At 42.3% G+C, this 21,924-nt stretch overlaps 1 protein-coding gene across 1 annotated transcript in view; it reads right to left on the reverse strand.

Moving 5' to 3' along the window:
* Positions 1-6,225: 6,225 nt before the first annotated feature.
* The window catches only part of LOC108797971 (E3 ubiquitin-protein ligase DTX4-like), a 43,014-nt gene continuing 27,315 nt past the window's right edge, over positions 6,226-21,924 (reverse strand). The window contains exons 2-10 of the mRNA XM_018569660.1: positions 19,184-19,615; positions 17,797-18,094; positions 17,642-17,703; positions 16,069-16,221; positions 14,575-14,636; positions 12,347-12,448; positions 11,052-11,213; positions 7,812-7,901; positions 6,226-6,676 (exon numbers count right to left, since the gene is read on the reverse strand). Coding sequence (XP_018425162.1) covers positions 6,464-6,676; positions 7,812-7,901; positions 11,052-11,213; positions 12,347-12,448; positions 14,575-14,636; positions 16,069-16,221; positions 17,642-17,703; positions 17,797-18,094; positions 19,184-19,615 — 1,574 coding nt within the window. The 3' untranslated portion in view covers positions 6,226-6,463. The remainder of the gene's footprint in view (positions 6,677-7,811; positions 7,902-11,051; positions 11,214-12,346; positions 12,449-14,574; positions 14,637-16,068; positions 16,222-17,641; positions 17,704-17,796; positions 18,095-19,183; positions 19,616-21,924) is intronic.

The raw sequence follows: 21,924 nt of genomic DNA on the forward strand, positions 1-21,924 counted from the left end.
TCTGAATCAGAAACAACATAAAAATTTGTTTCCGTTGACGAAACGAATGAAAATGTTGTTCGTTTTCACTTGTTTCATCCGAGATTTTTTTTTTGCCATGAACTTGTCTATGGTTGTCTAACAACAAATATACAACAAAATAAAGCAGGTGTCAGTGTGTTCAAGGAGTGCTCCATAAACAGGTTCTCATGATAGGGTGTCAAGCTGGCAATGCAGAATGTGCCAAACAAGATGCAGGCTGCAACAGGGTCCATCTCCAAACTTGCAGCCGTCTCCAGGAGTATTCCAGACCATCCCTGCCCTGTACTACAGGAAACTTTCCCTGCATTATTCCTATCTCTCCCCAACCAGAGTGTACACTCAGTGGCGTAACCAGAGTTCTGGGCGCCCGGGGCAGACATTTTTTTCGCCCCCCCCAACACTGTCCCTATCTCAATACTCCACACACTGCAGGATACCCTAAATGGCTGTAGCAGGCACTATATATAACCTCCCTGGGTCCAAAATGGTTGCCCAAATCCCGAGAGAACTCTGTATCTAATCAAACACAGGTTTCTGCATGATGGCCCATGGGAGTCCTATACAGAAGACAACTCAGTCCTCCAGGGGTTCAGGTGACCACTGTGCTTACTTTCTGACAGCTAATCAGGAAGTGAATGAGCAATCTGGCTAATTAACTGGGCTGTCACTTGATGGAGCAGTGATACCACTTGCCGGGTGTATTGGCTGTACAGCACCCTGTCCCATTTGTACACAGGAGTGTCCCTGGCACCATAGCTTCCTGCTCGGCTCTTGGCAACCAGTGTCTGGTTGCCAAGAGCTGTGCTGGATGCCGGACAGGGAATCCCAGGTTGCTAAGAGGTGGGAGGGTGATGTGCATGGCCCTTACGCATCTCCCCACCAGGCTATTAGCAACCTGAGATGCTCTAGCAGGATCTGCCTGCTGCCCCCCAACATAATCCAAAGAGATGCTGCCTGAGGCAACAGCCTCAGGTTGCCTAATTGTAGGGACATCCCTGTTTGTACACATAGATGCTTCAGCTAATGTTGCTCTAGCCAAGAACCAGGTTGAGACTGGGTGCCTCAGCAGACAATCAATAAGCGCCAACACTATTATGTGGGAGGAGGGAATGTTTGTCACATACTCCCGATGCCCTGAAATATTTGATGGAATGAGACATGTTAATACCTTCTGTTCTAAGAAGGCGCTATCCAATGATTCAGCCAAGGGCCATTTGATTACTTCTGTGCATCTTTACCATAACCATCTCGGTTAAATGTTCACATAGGTCCCTGACTCCAACTCCATGGAAGCTATCATCTCCATACACTGCATTGATGATGGCCAACAAGCCTGAAATAGCTGTATGCAGTGTGGAATAAATGGCTCCATAATATTAAACTGTATCTGCATTATACACCAGCAGTTCTAGATGTATAGATCATTATGTCACTATAGGATTAACCGACTTATTTTTAAATTAACAGATTGAATAAGATCTGAAAACCTTCTGTCTTGAGAAAGCTCTACTGTGGTATTCTGTGTTGCAGAAATCCATTTCTCACGAAACCCCATCTCTTTAGGAAATTGCAAAGGAGCATCCAAAGGACAAAGAAAAGGGCAGTTCGTAGGTAAGTGAAAATATTGTTCTAGTGCCAATTTAAAAGACAAAAAGTAAGCACAGATAAATGATTTTGCACTTTGCAATTTTATTAATGCATTGTGTGTTTTACCTGGAGTACAAATAATTCACAAATTCTGTATCCCAGATTTTTCTACATGATAACATTTTGTGTTATATCAATATTTTTTTTATAAGAAAGCTATATAAAAATATAAAAAACACATAGTAACAAAGTAAAGATTAACTTGGAATACAATTCTGCCTGCCAATGCAAAAATTCTCTAAAATAGCTTCTCTGAATAGCCTTTGAACCAAAGGATTTAATAGGAAAATAACCTTCTATTGCCAGAGGAGAGATGACCTAACAGATGAAAAGTGGATGAAAAGATAAAAAGCTTGTAAATCAGGATCAGAGCCATCTTTCCATGCTCTTACCTGCTCTGGTAAAAAAATAAAAATAAACAGCTGGAAATCAATTGATTACTATGAGCAATCAGGAACAGTATGCATTTTCTAGCTGATGCCCAGAGTACCCAGATGTAAAACATGAATTCCCAGGGGGAAATAAACCCGCTAAAAAGACTCAACTTTTGCCAAAACTATAGCAGCCAACTAGCTACTCTATGTTGTATGGCGACACCACTCCAAATGATTGAGTTCAGGTGCCTCTGATGAGTGGTACTGTTAATGCTACAACATACAAAGACATTTTAGACAACTGTGCACTGCACTTCCAACCTTGTGATAGCAGTTTGAGGAAGGCCCATTTTTTACATACAGACACACCCCTTAATCTTGTGGAAAGACTTCCCAGAAGAGGCAATGCCATATAAAAGCCTATAATGTTTGAAAGGGATGCCCAAGAAGATTATAGAAGTGTAACAGTCAGGTGTCCATAAACTTTGTCCATAGAGTGTATTTGGTTAAATTTTCTTAGGCTGGCCATATGTGCAAATTTCAAGCAACTTGACTCAAGTTTGATGTCAAGTTTGAAGTATTTTTTTTTTAATTGACAACTTTGTAGGGTTGAGTTTCTATCCGAGAACAAGCCGGCAGACTACAGTCAATTCTAATTCTGCGTACTTGTTCCAGGTCAGTGCCTCAGAAGGTATTGAAGCCATTGGATGTGCATGACAGGCAGTCAATCAGCATTTTCAGAAGTTTCCCCTTTTGGCTGAAATGATAAAATCATTGAATGTCTTAATTTTTTTATAACCAGCCTTAATGATCAATGTGTCTGAAGGAAGGATGGACTTTGTTACCTCTGGAAACCAACCATATTTTCCATTGTTTTCGACTAGCATATATAGCAGAAAAGTAAATGTAAACTTTATTCTTCCCTTTCAATAGAAATCACATGACCCAATGCCTAGGCTTTGAGCCAGCACCAGGGAAGATGGAGTAGCATTTTCTCATAGAAAGGTAAGCCCTTCTGTTAGTGCCAGCAAAACTGCTGACATAGCTTTAAGTCAACATTTGAGTATGAGTACACCCTAGGGTTGACAAAAGGAACAATCTGATTGGTTACCGAGCATCAAGATCTGTACTTAAAAGGAAACTCTGACTCCAAATATTTTTGTTAATAGCACTAATACATTATGCATGTTGCCATGTCACAGATTAGTATATATCAGGCTGAAAAGAGACATTGTCTGGTTACTATAAACTGCTGTATATTTGAGTCATTTCCACCATGTTCTAAGTATACTGGGAAATGTCAAGCTGTATTAAAGACACATATACAAGCATTGCTCCTTTCCTTATCTTCTGGAAGTTTAATCAAAAGAATAAACTATTCTTTTAGCTTCAAACTAGCCACATGTTTATTAAACGTTCTATTGCTGAGACAACCACACTAAGCAAAATTACAATTATTCAACCAATTTTACGATCATCAATGTGATCCAAGGGCCATCCTTAAAGAGTCCATAAAAACTTAAAGGGCATGTCCCCCCAAAAGTGGTATTTTAGTTATACGTGAATCCTGTTGGACTGTGCAAATAAATCCTTATTTCTTATATGTCTACATATTACTCGCTGTGTGAGATCTCCGTGCCATAATTCCTGACACGCCTGAAGAGGTCCTATATGGCCTTAAAATGTTGCATTGACACTGTGATGTGATCGCTACAAAAAAACTTTGGACTGTTGATTCATGGTGTACAACATATTCTTAGCTGCCATACTTCTTTTATTCTATTTCAGTTCTCCTTACTAGGAGTTTTGAGTATTCCTGCTCACCTTTATTCTTTAGGGGTAAAGTATCTTTTTGAAGATAAATTGTTAATAATTAATTTTTTAATACTTTGTTATTCTAAAATGTAATTGGTTTGCCGTTTAAAGAGTTAGCCCACCTTCAACTGATATATCAGCCCTGGGTAAATGTCTGTGTATTGGTTGACCCTTAAGGTTCTAAAGTCTAACAACAAATTAAAGTATTACTAAAGACTGGGCGTTTTTTACCATAATGCATTTTCTGCATTAAGGTAAACAAACACCCAGTACCTTTTAGTGTCCCTCGTCCCCCCCCCACAGTTACCTCCCGTCACCGCTTCTCAGTGCCGCCGATCCCTGAAGCGATCCTCCGTCCCGAACTTCGGGGTTGTGGGGGAGGATACTGAGGGCAGAGGTGCCATAGGCTCCTTCTGCCATCAGTCAAACTGCTGGGCGGAGAGGAGGGGTATGGCCTGCTGCAGGGCTGTGTGTGTCTATGAACACACACAGCTACTGCAGGCACAGGTGGAAATGAGCACACATGGGTGCCTCCATAGCAGCTGCTTAGCTGGTGGAGGCACCCGTGCAGGGGGCGAAGGGGGAGGTTTAATATCACTTTAATTCTATTTAAGTTTCCAGCTCCACACCCCTCCCATGTCCAATACGAGGGATGTCAATAAAAATCTCCCTACTGGGGTTCCCAGTTCTACCCACCTGCTCTGGTCATTATTAGCGGGTGTCAATAAAAATCTGTCTGTTGAGGTTCCCAGCTATGCTCACCTGCCATGGCCATTACAAGGGAGTTTTAATCAACTGGCGCTTCCAGTTCCAATCCCCTGCCATAGCCATTATGAAGGGGTTGATTCTTCAAGTTACATTACACAGAATGTAGCAGAAAGAATGGAACTCACTCAGTTGCCAACAAACCTGTCGCAGGGTGATGCACAACTGGAAACTGTCAAGATGAGACCTCACTGCTCAAGTTCAGCTATAATTTAGGACCAATTTTGGCAGGACAGACCCTTTAAATTCTTTCTGGGTGTGGCACACTTCATGCTATCATGTAACTAGCAAATATGGTCTGGTTCTAAACAAATAAACCAATTGCAGTAGTGAAAGATTCATCTCCTAGAGACAGGCTGATAACAAGCAGACAGACATCAGGTGCAAATTCTTTGCAGGCTTCAAGGCATACTCAAAATACTGCTGTTCAAATACCAGTAAAAGTGGGGACAGACAACAATTAAGTAACCAGTCTATGAAGTTGTACTCTCAATAACTCTCCACTGCTAAATAAGACCCCCTGAGGGATCTTTCTGGGTTCTGTGCTGAGACCGACCTCATCCCTGTAGCTGGATTACACTTACCCTAGCAATAACCAACCAAGTATTCATTGACAGTTGGGGAGAAGATAAGGAGGCACAGTCATGATCCAGTTAATAAGAGTCTCATGCTTTATGTATGTTAGAGAAGCCACAAACAGTGTCTGAGCCAGTGGAGCACAGACTGGGTCCCTGTTCAGCACCAGTTACATCTGTCCCACACATACCATAACCCACTAACCGGGGCACCATCTTACAAGGTTCCTTCCTCTTTAGGAGCTTCCTGGGAGCCTCCATTGCATTTTTCAACTTTTCTTAGGAGCATTTGCCCACTTCCCTCCACTAAGTGCCCCGTTTACACCAGCCATATGCTTTCTTATGTCATGGCTCCTGGATCCTTAAATATCAGTGATGTAAGCAGTGCTGACAGACCCGTCACTGTGCGCTCTGAACCTTCAAAGTGTCTTCAGCAGGGTTCGGCCTCTCCAAAGAACAACCTGACCAAAGTTTTACTTTTACTTGATAGCTCCACTTGACAGTCTATCCTCTGTCAATTTGTTATTGTTGTCATTACCTGCATTGTAAAGCATTCTCTTCGCTTCTCACCTTTTAATTTTATAAGTGTATAATGGGGACACTGATAGAATGAAAAAACAAACCAGTACAAAGGGAATGAGCTACAACTTGTTTTTTCTTCCCATCTGTGTTACCACTTAAAAGGTTTTCCTTCTCTTCTGGTTCGGGTGATGTTATACAATACAGGAAATGAGGTAAAGTCTCTGTGGGGACACACGCCTTTGCCCATGGTATTCAATATTAAGAAAATGTTTTGACAGGAGTTGGGCTGTTGATGGACATATAGACTTTGGTGCGTCTGTGCCATAGTAGAAGGAGCATTGATGGGATAACCAGGCATAGCACATTCCAGGAACCAACCTCAAGGATAAGCCATAGGAAGTCCATGGAACCAGACCTAGTAAAAAGGCATAGCAAGTCCATGGAACCAGCCCTGGAGAGAGGTTCTTCAGTAGATGACTGTTTAAAATGGATTTCAACTTTAATTACTGAGCTAATAAAAAAAATACAATGTCTATAATGCGCCAAAAAGTGCTGGTGATGAAAGAACCTGCAAAGAACCTGCACTCTGAGCAGAAGATAATATGTACAAACACAGAAATATATATACAAATGTAAATACTTTTTTTCTGCACTAAAAGCAGACAACAGAATATGTGAGGAGTGACTGGTTAATGTAACCATTGCAACGACTTTCAGCAAACTATGCTGGTATATAAAGGGGCATCAGTCATTTGACACCCCCCAGTCCCGTAGCTGCCGCAAGACGCTGTCCAGGTAACGGGAGTCAGGGAAGCCCTTGCCAGTGATGTTAGAGCCAAACTCGGTCTTGAGTGGAATCCTGGAGATCGAGACAGAATCAAGGACACCAGGGGTGCGTGATGGGAGGACAGGGAAGAGGAGGCGTTTCTCCCAGGCTTTTATTAAGAGGAGCAGGATCTGAAAAAAACAACAACATTGAATTAAACAATGAGCAAAGTCTCTAACTTGTGATTAGTTATTCCAAATCCAGGAAAATGATATGGTAAACGTGACATATTCCATGCCAGATTGTCAGGTGACCTATGGGTCAGGGAAATCCCTGTTGGGCTGCTTGAACTAAAGCAACCCTGTGTAAGTACAAGAGCAAAATTCACTGCAACCTATAGTATGTTTCTACATTTAACCCAAAGACTGTTCTTCTCTTTTAGAAGCTCTCTGCCATTGGCCATAATAACAAGGATAAGGGAACTGGTCACATCTTCTCTACTGAAGTGGTTTGCTAGACTTACATTTAGACAAAGCAGGTCACTTTGTGGTTGTGTATGCATACTGATCCTCCACTTTAGGACAGGCCATTTAACCAGTGCCTAGTCTCCCTTATGGCCAGTGTTGTGGTGGTTTCATGAATTACGTAAGAGAAGTTAGCATCAGATAGCTCTCTTTAATCATACATTATATCCTGAGAGGTGGTTAATTTTGAAGTCACCTTACATTAATGTATAGATCTGCTTTAAAAGTATGCTCTGGTAAAACATGAATATTTACATTTTATCCATCTAACAACACAAGACACGTTACAATCTGACCATACAATCTCCTTTTAATTTACTGACTGCTACTATATGTTATGTAAGTACCTATCTGATTGAATATAAATGCAATAGATTGTTAAAGTAGGCTCTTGCGTGCCATAATTGTTAGCATGTCTAACAGAGGTTGTCTATATTGTACAGTCAAATTGCAATATGTTTAGCCATCTTAAGGAGACGTAGCCTTCCTAAAAAGTGCTGCTAACATTCAACCTGACGCCTATCTATGACATTTGTCCTTCTCTCTGCAATTCCCATGATTGCTTATTTCTTCATTTCCTGAAATCTCCAGAATCTGAGCCTACTAAATGCATACTAAGAACCATCCTCTGCAGTTTTTTGCATGTCAGGTCTCAGTGCAAACCCATAGGCTTGACAAGAGGTCTCCATGTCCCTCAGAAGCACTCTGAAAAGTCTGCTGTATTATAAACACTCAGATCAATGGTAATTTAAAATGCCTTCTGATACTTCTTGACCAAACATAACTTTGCATGTACACTTACCTCTCTTCCTTTCTTGGTATTAGGGAGGTAACAGTGAAGAGGAAAGTCCGGAGCAGTAAACTTCATACCAGGATGGGGCTGACCTGGACCCTAAGCAGTGGGAAAATGACACCATGAATGACACAGACCAACAGAACAGACATTTCATTTTAAACAATCATTATAATCACTGTATACCATAAAGTTTTTTTCATGTAGAGTACAGCCAGTCCTTGTTCCTATCAGATCTTCCATGCTAAGTTCTGTGGTCACTTACACACTCTTAAACCCTGCATGTCATCCAAACCCCTGCTTGAAACGTGAGACTGACAGACGCCTGGTCTGAAGGGTATCTATAGTATATTTTCATTAAGTACATTTTTAGAGTTATTATCACAACATTTACCTGAGTCATTTTTAAAAATAATTTTATATGTTGATTACTGTAATTCATAAACAGAATCATAAATTATCTCTCTCCTTGTCCCACCCTCTGTCATGCTGCCGCAGCAACAATGTGGTGAAGATTATAAAGTAGGGCCCTGATGTAAAGGGGGATCCTAAAATGAAGGGGGCTATGAATGTGAAGGTGAAAATATGTGATACTCCTCACACCCCTCGGCCGGGACAACGAGCCGTACGCACCACTGCGCAGGCGCGCTGTGGGACTCCTCCCACTCTCGTACAGCGTCCGGCAGTATCAATGCGCAGGCGCGCCTCGAGACTCCGCCCACTCACCCGAGTAGTCGGCATAAAGCCGCGATCCACCGTTTGATCGGCGTCCCACTATTGTTGAAGCAGGACGCTGATCAACCGACAGCCCTGCTGCTCCAGGATCCAACACTGAAGGAGATTGCGGCAGACGTCCATCCATACCTGTCATAGCCACAAACAGCAAGTATTCTACCATAGCCATAAGGCTACGGTAGGGGGATCTCCACAGCAATTCCTATCTGCTTAATCAGCTGTATTCATTACTGCAGTCTACTCTACCTTAAACCCTATGCCTACTGAACCTAACGCATAACTGTATGCATCCTCACCTGTATTGTGTGTGCAACTTAACCTAACACATAGCTGCATTCCTACGCAAATGCTTGTTGTACTGCAACCTTAATCTATAGCATAACCAAAGGACTGCTCCACTGTATGCTTGGTAACCATTTACCCCGCCTCCTAGGAATCCCTCTGTGTATACTGTCGGCATAATTACAGGTGGAAAACCTTAAGTGGAAAGAGCAGGTTGAGGGGGCTAAACGGGGTATGATGTAAAGCAGCTCTCTCCAGGCCTTATCAACAACCTGGGCATCGGAGGTAGAGCTGCGAGCTGATACCGTTACCTCAGAAAGTAAGCCAATTCCACAGCTGTGGTCCAAGGACCTTAATAACCCCTGGGGGTGTATAACAAAATATGAAATATATGAAGGGAATATGATGGGAAGAGGACTCCTGATAGGAAGTGGGGAGCTTCTGATATGAAAAGGAGGGGACTCTGTGTAGGGAGGAATTCAATGTCTTTTTGGTTCTTTTTTTGTGTGGGGTCCTCCTTTAAAATCCATGCCAAACCCCTATCAATGATAAGGGTCTGGTATAGATTTTGGGGGAAACCCCATATCATTTTTTAATATTTACATTTTAGACTGGGGTCCCCGGAGATTTTACATATTATTAAAGGGTGCAATGACTAAAAAAGGTTGAGAAACGCTGTTTCAGAGTCTATTGTTTTCAGTCAGGTCAGATCTGATCTATAGACTTGTACTGAGTGAGAGAAGCAGTATAACACAGTCACGGTACAGCAATCCTAAGCAGGAAAAAAGTCTGCCTATGTAATCAGCAGATATAGCTGCCTTCATGTACATGTGTATTTACAAAACAAAGAAGAAACAATGCTTTGAAAACATTCATATACACTGATAAGGTTTTTTACGTTATCTGGTATAACTTTTACGTTTATATTACTAACCAAGGTATTGAGAAAATATTATAGTTTATTTTTCAAAGCAATCTAAAGTTGTCGTTTTTTTTTAATACATTTTAGATAACCATGTAAATGTAAATAATCTATTGCTGAAAACAATCTGATTAATATGTGCTAATCTTGTCTCTATGTATAATTTGTAATTATAATATGTACACAAGGGCAGCCCTAGTAACATTTTGCATGCGAGGTTCTCCTTTCTGCTTTGCAGTGTTTTACAATGGTTGAATTCTACTGCTCCTTCTGAAATGCAAATCTGTATATTATCCCGCTCATTAAAAACAATTCACTACTTATCTGGCTGAAATCTCATATTAACAGTGGTAGAGAAAGTGCAAAAGAGACAGCACTGAACCCTCCCTCTAGTGGCTAATCTACACATTTAATGGAAAAACATGAGTGCAAGCTTGTAAATTATGAAAGTCATTTATTAAAAAAAGTATTTGAAGGTAGGGCCTTCCCTCTATTGAGGTATTGAGGCAGCCTGAGTCTGTTGCCTCAGGCGGCATTTCTGTGTGTCACATGGGGTGGGGGTGTGGGGCGTCAGGCATAGCGGCATGGCCACTCTGCAGCACAATATTTGCAGTGTGCCTGCGGCCCCCTTTCTGGCCACAGCATCCCAGGTTGCTGAGAAGCAAGCAGGATGATGTGTAAGGGCCATACACATCTCCCCACCCAGCTTTTACCAATCCTGAACACTGGCTGGCATCTTGCCAAGTTCCTGGCAACCAATGACGTCAATGAGCTGGGCAGGGTGTCGGCCATAGCTGGAGCTAGAGCTGAGCAGTGAGATGATCCACACCCCCCACCACTATCACCTTCCTGTTAGCATGCACTACCAGCACAATAACCTCCCAGAAACACCCACTGCCAACACCACTCCACCTCCCCAAATGTGCACCACCAGCACCCCAAACCCCCTTGCCTCATGCGGCGAAAAAGCTGGGGACACCACTGCTTGAAGGTAGACACTGCAATGGCAGCTCACATTATGTGTGAACATACACTATACATTCCCTTTTACATTACCTTGTTCTGAGTAATCTGGTGTTCCAGGAACACCATTTCCCACCCATATGATAAAGCAAGCTAATGGTTCTCAATTCACCTCCTGCTAGAAGTTATCTTTCAGAGGGGAAAAAAAGAGGTTGTATAGCAATGAATGACATGACATGAAGCTCTCAACCATCCCGGCTGCTCATTTTAGGGTCTAATTTTTGACTTTTGTACAGTAACAGTGTTTGGCATTAGCCTTTCTCTGATTGGTAGGTTGCCCGGCTTACCTGTACTGCAGGGGGAATATGGAAGATTATGCGTATGGTCTCAAATTCAGAATAACCAGGCAAGGAATGTGGGATGATGTGGAAAGACATCTTCCCTGGAGGCTGAGACCCGATCTTCACACCGTACAATGTCTGGCATGTTGGGCAGCGCAAAGTCCCATCCTATGGCAAGAAGAGGGGAGACCAATGTTATAATGTTTACAACCATTCCTTATGGAAAATGCAATTTGCCTGGCTATGTGTTTAACCTATTATTTAATACCTGTGGTTTAGCCAGGAGCAAGTAAGCAGATCAGTAACTCCTACTTTCTGGATCTGCGTGCTTGTTTCGGGTCAGTGACTCAGATACTAAATGTGAACATTGAAAGGATTGCTCTATATTTGCACTAAGAGAGTGCCCATGTCTCAATAAAACTGGGATAACTGTGACATAACTGTAGAAATGACAACATACCAACAGACAAGATACTGTACAGGAATACCACAATCCCAATAAAAATCTTTAATGGCCAGAATCTAACAATAACATTGCAATAGTACATTTTCATGTATTTTAATCAGTTGAATGGGAAATCAAATCTAGTATATAAATGTACCATTTTAACTACTGTACAGCTGAACTCCAGGCACACAGCTAAATACACAGATGACATAGATATGTGGGAGACATTTTACCTGTCAAAATTAGTATTTGCCCATCCAGTCTTGAAATGTACACAGCTCAGTTACAGAGCACAACCCTGTCTGGCAGCAAATGAGACATGATTTTTCTCTGCTGCATAAAGTAACATTTACAGGTCTTGTCCCTTCTTCAGCCAGTGCCTGGATGGTGAAATGAGAAGCAGCAGATTGATGAGCTCATCTCTCTGTTTCTCTGCTCTCTCCTCAGCACATAGCTATTGCAGTGCAAGGGGCTGACACCAGTCAAAAACAGGTACTTACGCTGCTTGCATTTAAAAGAATACATTTAATAATGTATTTATCCAAATAGAGGTGCATTAGTCTGTGTCTTTTATATCTGCCCGGAGTTCAGCTTTAAGCCAGCACGTAAAATTCTAGGCACCTTTTCATATTTTACCAGGCTAACCTTATCTGCTTCACTGATAAAAACACTGAATAAATTGACTAGTTAAATTTTAGATTACACTCACAGCTGAGTCTGAGGAGTGACTCAACCCCATTGTCCACAACCCTCTTCTCTGCATGGCTCTATACAGAGTTGCAATCAGAAAGCCTAGGCTTCACCTCTAAATGTAGTTGCATCTCTTAGAATAAAACTACATTGATGTTTTTACCTTGTACAGAGGTGACAGGCAGCGAACATGATAGGCATGACTGCAGCGGTATAATCTGCCAACTTCTCCGTCTGTCATTGGTTGATCACACAAAGCGCAGTCCTGAGGGCAAAAAGATAAAAAATACACTTGTACTAAGTGAAGAAAAATTATTTGACATAAACTGCAATTGTAGCAAAGGCCAAGAGTTGTCCTAGGTGGACGTCATAGAACTACAACCGATGCCAATCAGAATTTATAATGGTTCTGACTAGAGGGCAGCCATCAGTCTACCAGTTTATTAGAGCAGAAGGAAACCATCACTGGAACATGATTGAGGGCCAGCAAAATTTTATATGACATTCTAATGTTTATTGATAAAAACCCATCAAAAACCACAGGTCAAGTAACATTAGTTGTCTCAGGTTCTGAAGATTCAAGTACACCGATCAGCCATAACATTATGACCTGAGAGGTGAAGTGAATAACAATGATTATCAGTTTACAATGGCACCTGGAATTGGGCGGGATACTTTAGACAGCAAGTGAATATTTTGTCCCAGAAGTTGATATGTCGGAAGCAGAAAAAATGGGCATGTGTAAGAATTTGAGTGACTTTGACGAGCCAAATTGTGATGGCTAGATGACTGGGTCCAAGAAACTCCAAAACTGTAGCTCTTGTGGGATGTTCCCAATCTGCAGTGCTCAGGACCTACCAAAAGTGGTCCAAGGAAGGAAAACCAGTGAACCGGCAACAGGGTCATAGGCACATGGGGATTGAAGGCTGGCTTGTGTAGTCCGATCCAATAGAAGAGCTAGCTCAAATGGCTTGCTGCCAGATACCACAGCATACCTTCAGAGGTCTAGTGTAGTTCATGCCTCCACGGGCCAGGGCTATTTTGGTGGCAAAAGGGGAACCTACTCAATATTAGGCATGTGGTCATAATGTTATGGTTGATCGGTGTATATTTAAAGCCACAATTTTTGTTTGTGTTTTGTATAGAGTAGGGAAGGATTAAAATCCCTGTCTGGCCATATACTGTCAGTAGCACCATAGCCTGAACGGGATAAAAACACTTGCCCTTGCTAGGCTATTATATGCTAATAGAAGTAGGGGTGAAGCACTGGACCTGATTATTCTTCAAATCATAGCTAAACAGTCTTACACAAGGTTCAGATTGCCTGAGTTCAGCAGCTTTACACAAAGCAGGGGTCACTTGCTAGGGGTCACCTGGCTTTAGAAATCAGTCAACATGAAGAACTGTATTTTATTAATCCTCTGATCAGAGGTTTCTCTAAAGTTTTCACGTTGGTGGGAAGGGTGGGGGGGGGAGTTTGATCCGACGGTGCACGCTAATCTGGGGGAATGGGGGCCCTTGCGGGGTGCGTTCTGCTCAGCATTTGGCAACCAGTGACGTCAGGGCTTTGACTATAGTCTTATGGATCTCAGACTCTAGGCATGGGTCACTTGATCAGAAACAGGGAGGTTCAAAATACCAGCAATGAATGTTTGTGTTAAGCAGTTGCGCTTCTTCTAGTTCAAATACACATGGACTATTGATTTATGACAGCTGGCACCCGCGGCTCTCAGAATACTCAAACAGTGACTGCAACTGATTGGCTGCAATCATTTTCAGGATTGATTCAAAAATCGACTTTTGTCGAAAGGAGATGCGCAAACAGGGCCACATACAGCTTGAATTTCATCATGACTCAGATGAAATTTCAGAACAATATGGCCATCTTTAGAGAGATTCCCTTCACATCCTGATCTGGAATAAAATCCCCTTTATAAGTGAGGGAATTCCCATCAGGAAATGTTGTCACTAAAACAGGTTTCCCCATAGGAATAATTCTCCTCACCTCCTGTTCTGGTGGCAACTGTAACATTTGGGATTTTCCCTCACTTTCTGACAATGGTCACAAGCCTAAACAGGAATGATAAATCTCCCTATAATCCCATATTTTGTTTACCAATTTGTATTGAGATTGTAGTACATCATGGGTGTGAGCTTGGAGCGGTGACTACTTTACAACATACACAGGGACCATGGGGAACAAAAGTAGCCAACATCCAGAAGGAAGGACAGTGTCATCACCAATTCAGAGAAGATTTGAGGTACTATAGCTGAGTGATACTCAAATAAGATACATTTTTCTTAATAGTTACTGTACTTGAATGCATTTTTAAGATTTAACTCCTGAGTTTAGTGTCATTTTAATGATTAAACCATACAACAGACTGATACCTCTGATAATGGAGTCTTCACTCTTTGCAAGAATTGCTTGATCATCTCCTCTGGCTTTTTACCTATCAAAAAAAGGCAAAGGTCAGTTTTTTTAGGATTGGGAGAGAAAAAACACAGATCATAACCACCACTGCACAAACAGAAAAGCAAAGACAATGGAAGAGGAATAAGAGATGACACTGCACTTCCTCTGATGTCCAGCAGGTGACAGTAGTGGGCTATTTAGAGTTCCCAGTATTGAAAGATGAACTTTTAGGGGGTTATTCACCAAGCTGCTGAAGGCAGCCGAGTGGATAACCGAGCTGAAGTGAGCCAAACGCCATTCGGCTATTCACTTCAGCTCTGTACGGCTGATTTCATGTTCTTCTGAGGTGAAGTGAAGAACACATTTGACTGAACATCTGAATCAGCTGAGCCAAACCTCCAGCAGTTCACTTGCTGCCATTCGCCCCTATTCTCATAGGGGCTGAACGACAGTGAGTAAATAGCCGAATGCCGCCGAACAGCGAGCGAGAATAATAAAATGACATGTATATAAAATAACAATTTAAAACAAAATGACGTGGTATTCCCCTCCCAAACCACACCAGACCCTTTAGGTCTGGTAGGAAAGTTAGGAGGGACCCCAATTAAAAAAAAAAATGTGTAGGGTTCCCCCAAAAGTCATATTAGGCACTTTAGGTCTGGTAGGAATTTTAAGGCGGAACCCCACCTCCAAAACATGGAGAAAAAATGTGGGGTCCCCCCCTAAAATTTCCCAACCAATCCGAAGGAGGGGGCGAGCGAGCGCCCCCGCCATACCAGGCCACATGCCCTCGGCACGGGGAGGGTGATTTCCGATTTCCAGGGTCTATTGTGAATAGCCCGTACAGCAGCCCTTAGGTTCGGCTGAACCGAAGGGCTCACGAGGCCGAGTTGAGCCGAAAGATTAGCCGATGCTTAAGCTTAATCCTTCGGCTCAATAGTAAATAACCCCCTTAGCGTTTAACAACTTGGGGCCTCTCCATATAAGACTCTTGGCTAGATGTGTTTTTGTATTATTGAGCATTAAAGCATGTGCATTTTTGTAAAAAATGATGTACCATGAAGATGTATGGTTACACACATGCCTGACCGTTACAGTCTGCATGTTTTCTGCAGCAGAAATGCGTCTATGAGACATGCTAGATATCCTAATCAACTACTCAAACTTCTCATTGATGTGTGAATTCTTCCCCTTGCAGTGCACTCTCCTCTTCCATGCCATAGCATTCATCCTCAGCTTTGTCAAGAGACAAATCTATGGACCCACCAGTTGAGAGCCAATTTGTGATAAAGACTATCACTATACCAAGTGATGGTGATGATTTTTATTTCCTCACAACTCCCTGATGGACAGTGTTCACTGCATGGCTAAGTCTTTAAAAAAAATGTTTTATGTAGTAAATATTTCAACTGATGCAACAGAGAAACTCTTGCAAAAGATGTGTTTTAATGTAGTACTAAAAGACCTACTCTTTTTGTTGCTTATTTTCCGGCTGCTCCCTTGGATTCCAGGTACTGGTCGGATGTCCTTTTTCTTTACTGGTGGCGGATTAAATATTGGGGTAGCGGGAATGGACAGACAAACAGGAAGCCCTGCTGCACTCATTAGAAGTCCACTAATGCCTATAAAAAAAAGCAATGGATTAGTTTATGTGTACCGTTGATGTCATAAGAGCAAATCTCAACCATGAGCTCCCATGGTGGAGTTAAGGCAGGCCTCCACAATAAATAACAATTCCTCCATAGACACAAAGCATAGCAAATCTAATCTGTGAGCTTAATGCCTTTGCATCATCACTGTGATGTACATAGCCTGTGCAGACAAAAGAGCTCTGGAGGGACCCAACAGGTCAGAGAAAAGAGCTCTGGAGGGACCCAACAGGTCCACCACCACAACAGGCTGTCTGCAGAAACCTACAGGAAGGGGCGGGTGGAAGACCAGTCCCCCTGCTCAAAGAGAGAGAGAGAGAGCGGCAATGTCTGGTCGTAATGCAGAAAGCCCCTGCACAGAGGCAAGGTTTCACACTGGATTGCATCCCAGACCTGGAAGAAATATACAAAGCACACCAAGATTTAAGTAAGAATACGTGTGCCTCTTGTAATTACACAATATTTGCCTGACCTGAAGATGATTGTTTATGATTCTTGTAGTGAAACTGGGAGCCCAGAACTCAGTCAAACACAGCTTGTGTCTGTCCCCTGCTGTGTTTCACTTTTGGTCAGTGAGGTCTACCATCATATTTAGGAGCCAAACTTGAATCTGGGAAGTAAAGGGGAATGGGCCTGAGCTCCCAGACTACAGCAGTTGTTCAACTTTAGAATAACAGAGCATCCAAGTTTTTGGGCTATCAGTATTCTCTACAAGATATATAAATACAAATGGAGGCACCTCTGATATTTCAAAAGCTGACTGCAGCTTGGTCAGCTTTTTTAAAATGGCCACAGGGTACTCCCGTAACTATCATTTTGGTGTTTGGTAGAAAATGAAATGTTAAACTTGATGGTTTTTAACTCTTGGTGACATTGCTATAATCAGGACAAAGAAGTTGCTCTCTTCTATTTGAAGACCTAAACTCACAAACCTGTGTCTGCAAATTCCAGGTTGCAAGTGTTTAAAGGAGAACTATGGGTTGAGTGAATTACACTCATCCCCATAGTTAGAGCCGACGTGCGGCATTGAAACTTTCACACGTTGGCTCTATTGATCAGGAAGTAAGCGAAAACATACTACCGATCCGGGATGAATTCCCATCCCCCCCCTCTAATCCTCCAGCACTGCCTCTAGATAGGCAGAGTCCGCTGTCAATCAGCCAGCAGGATGGATCTCAACAGTATTGTCAGGATCCGTCCCGGCTGCGGTGAACTCAGCATATAGCGAACAATAGCCCGCTATATACTGAGTTTTGGGTCACGGGAGGATGTTAGTATGTCCTCCCGTGACCCTAAAGAGAACTATGGGGGAAAAAAAGGTTACCCTATAGTTCTCTTTTAATGATTTTGGGTGTATGTGTGCTTCACTCACAGTACAGTGTAGTAATTTTACCTGCCAGCGCTGGTGGGATCATTCCTGAGCCTTCAATGTTACCGAGAGGCACTGGAGGCACCCTATAAAGTGCAAACAAATACATGTTTTTAAAGGTTTTAGTGGCATTTTGTATGCAATGTGTATCAAACAGTGTAGTAAGCTTCATCATTTACCTAGTGAGGCCTTTACTTTTCTCACATCGCTGGCTGTCATAAGGCTGAGCTTTGACTGGTTTGCTATCCAACTGTCTCCCCGGCCAGCTGGCAGACTTTACACTCTGCAGTAGAAGACAATGTGGGCAAGCACAGGGTGGAGGGCTTCTGCTTCCTTTAAGAGAAACTGAACGAGACAGGCTTCTGCCAGCTAAATTAGGGTTTGCATGGCTGATTCTGTGGTGAGGGCTAGCTAAACTCGGCTTGGAGTCAGTTGGTGTGGACCTTGATTGGGACCTAAGTAGTTCAGGCTTACTATCTTCAGGTCCAGAAGGAGACCTTATGTATCCCGTCCTGCAGCCTACATTTCTACAGTCTGTTTTCACTGCAGCAGGCCTGATCTCATTGTACCTTGAGTCAGATCTAGCTACTGCAGGTCTAAAGTCGGAAGGTCTAATATCAGATGCAGAAAATTCATACTTAGAGTCAGACCTTACTAATCCAGGTTTTGGATGGGAAGGTCTAGAATTTGACCTCAGAAATCCAGGTTTGTAGTCATTGGGTCCAGAATTTGATCTGAGCAATACAGGCCGACTTTCTACAGGCCTAGATTCTGACCTGTGCAGCACAGCTTGGTGTTCTTCTGGTCTTGAGTTAGCTCTACTTAATGCTGGTCTGTAGTCTCCAGGCCTGGATTCTGATCTTGCTAGCTCAGGTCTTGAGTCTCTGCATCTTAAATCTGATCTTGCTAAACCAGTTTTTGAATTTGATCGTCTAGAGTTAGACCTTGCTAAGGCAGGGCTAGAATTATAAATGCTATAGTCTTGTTGTACAGGAGCCCATTGTGGGCTAATATCTGAGTCAAGCAACATCAAGTTTGGACTCCCTGATTCAGGACTAGAATCATCGGAAGTAGTTTCACAGTAAGAGGAAGGTCCATAATTTGGCAGAATCACATTAGCATCAAAATTAATAAGTTCCTGGCTGTTGTCTTCTGGGTCTCGGTTATAGTTTACTAATCCATCATTAGAATTCACAATCCCATGATTAGAATGCATAGTTCCAGCACTGTAATTTACTGCTCCAGAATTAAAATTCACTGTAATCTGATTGGCATTCAAAAGCTCATGGCTTGCATTTTGCAACAAAAGGCTAGGATCAACCATCCCATAACTGGAGCACAATGGCTCTTGTCTAGAGTTCATTATCCTCTGGTGAGTATTCATGGGTAGATGGTTAGAGTTTACAATAAAATGGTTTGAGTTAATTAGTCCTTGGTTTGAGTTTGGCAGTCCTCTGTTGACGTTCACAAGTCCTTGATTAGCATTCATCAGACCTTGGTTAATTTTTGCTATTTCTTGATTGTGGCTGAAGGTTCTTCGTCTGGAGTTTAATAATCCATTATTACCGTTAACTCGCTCTTGTTGAAAATTTACTGGTCCGTGGCTTGAACCAGTATGTTGCTGTTGGACTGTGAAAGACCCATGTTTAGAATTTGAATAGGCGTTAAGATATTGGGGTAGTGCAATATGGTACTGAGTTGAAGAACATTTACTGCCAGCTTTTGGGTATGGAATCTGGGCTCGAGCCCGGACCCTAATTCTCTTCTGAGAAGGAAATTCTATTTGGGTCATGGTCTGAAAGCAAATATGAGATCCATTGCAGGGTTGCCCAAGGCGCACACTTGTCTGCTGCCTTTCCAGAGCATCCTGGATCAAGATCGACAGTCTGGTTTCAAATGGTACCCACTGATGTGGAAGCTCCTCCCACTCCCATACTATGCCCCTCCCAGGAGCACTTGAAAGTGGGAAATTCACTCTCCTGACTGGATACAGGGTACCTATGTGGAGTAAAAAAAAAAAATTAGATGGAGAGGTCTAGAGCTGCAGCTAACGATTATTTTCAAAATCGATTAGTTAGCCGATTATTAAGTTCGATTAATCGGATACAAAATAAAATTCATTTTTAAAAATGGCTCCAGTGATGAGACTACTAGTTTGTTGTTTGTATTGAGATTGCAGTCCATCACAGGAGCAAGCTTGGAGCGGTGGAGGTAAAAAAGAAAAGAAAAAAAAGAGTGGTGTGCAATATAGTGAAATGGAAAGTGTAAAATTATACAGCAATGATGAAGAATGGCATCGACTATAGATGACTACAAATCCCAGCAATAGTACATTATACAGCACAATGCAGAATACCACCAGCTATAGAGGAATATAAATCCCAGCAATAGTACATTATTCTACATTGCGCTGTATAATGTATTATTGCTGGGTTTTGTAGTCCTCTATACAGCATCAAAACATCCTAACATATTTCACAAACTGGTGTCAATGGTATCATAAGTCACAAAGATGAAAAGGTCCCAAAGAAACAGCAAGGGTAGTAAAACATATTACTATACAGACTTGCTCCTATTCTCATCTACTCTCTCATCAACTTTTTGCATATCAGTATAAGCTTCCTGCAAAGTATCACGGTTCTAATAACAGCACCTAATAAGGAAGTAGACTATATGACTACTAGGTTGTAGACATCACATAAGGTGGAGATCATTGCCTCATGAGCCCTAGAAGGAGAGCTTTGCCCATGCAGGACAAAGCAACAGGACCACTTTAATGCAGACCTTTACATATGCATTCACTCACCTTTTTCATTCCATTGCTACTGCTTTCAGCCTTCATGATGGAAGAAAAAGCCTCATGCAAGCTCTGAGGTGACAGAGTTGTAGCTTATACAGGGCTATGGACCTCCCCTGTGACAGCACTGATTTGCCAATTGCCATCATACAGAGTCACATGGTCTTTAATGCTTGGATACACTTGGTATATCCTTCAGTGAATGGTGTGGTAGGGAAGTGAAGGAAGGGTGAGTATATTGTGCTGGAAATAGGAGCAAAACCATTTTTTTTTTTGCAATGAATGGGCATAGCACATAATTACCTAAACAGCAGGATCCCCACTAGATTGTGCCATGTGACTGAAGGTCACCCAGAGAGCAGGGAGTACATGAGTTGCTGCCCCTCCACACCACTCTGCGTAGTGATCCAGTAAATATTTTATTTTTTTTACCAATTCACTTTCAGAGCAGGGTCTAGTGTATAATGAATACATAAAAATGACACATTAAAATCATTATATAATGCTTTGTATATATTTTCTTTATTTATTATGGTCAGAGGAAGCTCTAGACTTCATTTTTAGCCACTCTACTAAAATAAAAACCTGTTCACAGAGCACAATAGCACAAGCAGAAATGTACACAGGCATCTAATTAAGATAGAGCAGTGAGACCTCCCCTTCACTCCCATCTCTGTCTGCTCTGTTGAGATGGGGCCCAGAGGAGTTTCATTTACAGAAGGATAGCCTGAACATAAACAACTTATGCTACCTTCTGTCCTTTATTCAGACTTGTTAGCTCAATTGTGCTGAGAAGCGCTAAAGTTACCAACGTATGTAATGTGCATTGCAATAATATGGGGTCTATTCACTAAGCTGCCGTAGGCAGGTACAGGTGATTCCAGCCGTATATCGGCTGAAATCAACCGTACATCGGGTGGCTTCGGGATGGCGGAACATGCTCTGCATGTTCGGCCGACCCGAAGTGCAGAAGGAGTACGACTCAGCCGATCCAACATCTGGATCAGCTAAGCCGAACCTCCGACAGGCTACTCGCTGCTGTTCGGCCTATTCTCATAGATTCCGAACAGCAGTGAGTGAATAGCCGAATGCCGCTCGGCTTTTCTGCTCGGTACCTCTGTAAAAAAGTAGTAAAAAATAAAAAATAAAATAGCTGATACTGCTAGCTCCACCCAACTGTTTTCTATTGGCCGGGCGGTTCTGCTACCGTCAGATAAAAAAAAAATCACCATAAGAATGCATAGCTAGATTCCTATTGGCCATTTCAATTTGCAATAGCCAATAGCAAACTAGCTATTGCACCCGCCCTCTGCTGCTGTCAATCACCAGAGGGGGACCTGATGGAGAACGGCAGGTCCCCCTCTGCTTATTGACAGCAGCAGTGCGGGTGCAATAGCTAGTTTGCTATTGGCTATTGCAAATTGAAATAGCCAATAGGAATCCAGCTATGCATTCCTCTGATGTCAGATGAAAGAAACGGCTCTGATGTCAGATGAAAGAAAAAAAAAAA

The sequence above is a fragment of the Nanorana parkeri genome, unplaced genomic scaffold (genome assembly GCF_000935625.1).
Source record: "Nanorana parkeri isolate BGI_ZX_2015 unplaced genomic scaffold, ASM93562v1 scaffold1376, whole genome shotgun sequence".
NCBI classification, from domain to species: domain Eukaryota; kingdom Metazoa; phylum Chordata; class Amphibia; order Anura; family Dicroglossidae; genus Nanorana; species Nanorana parkeri.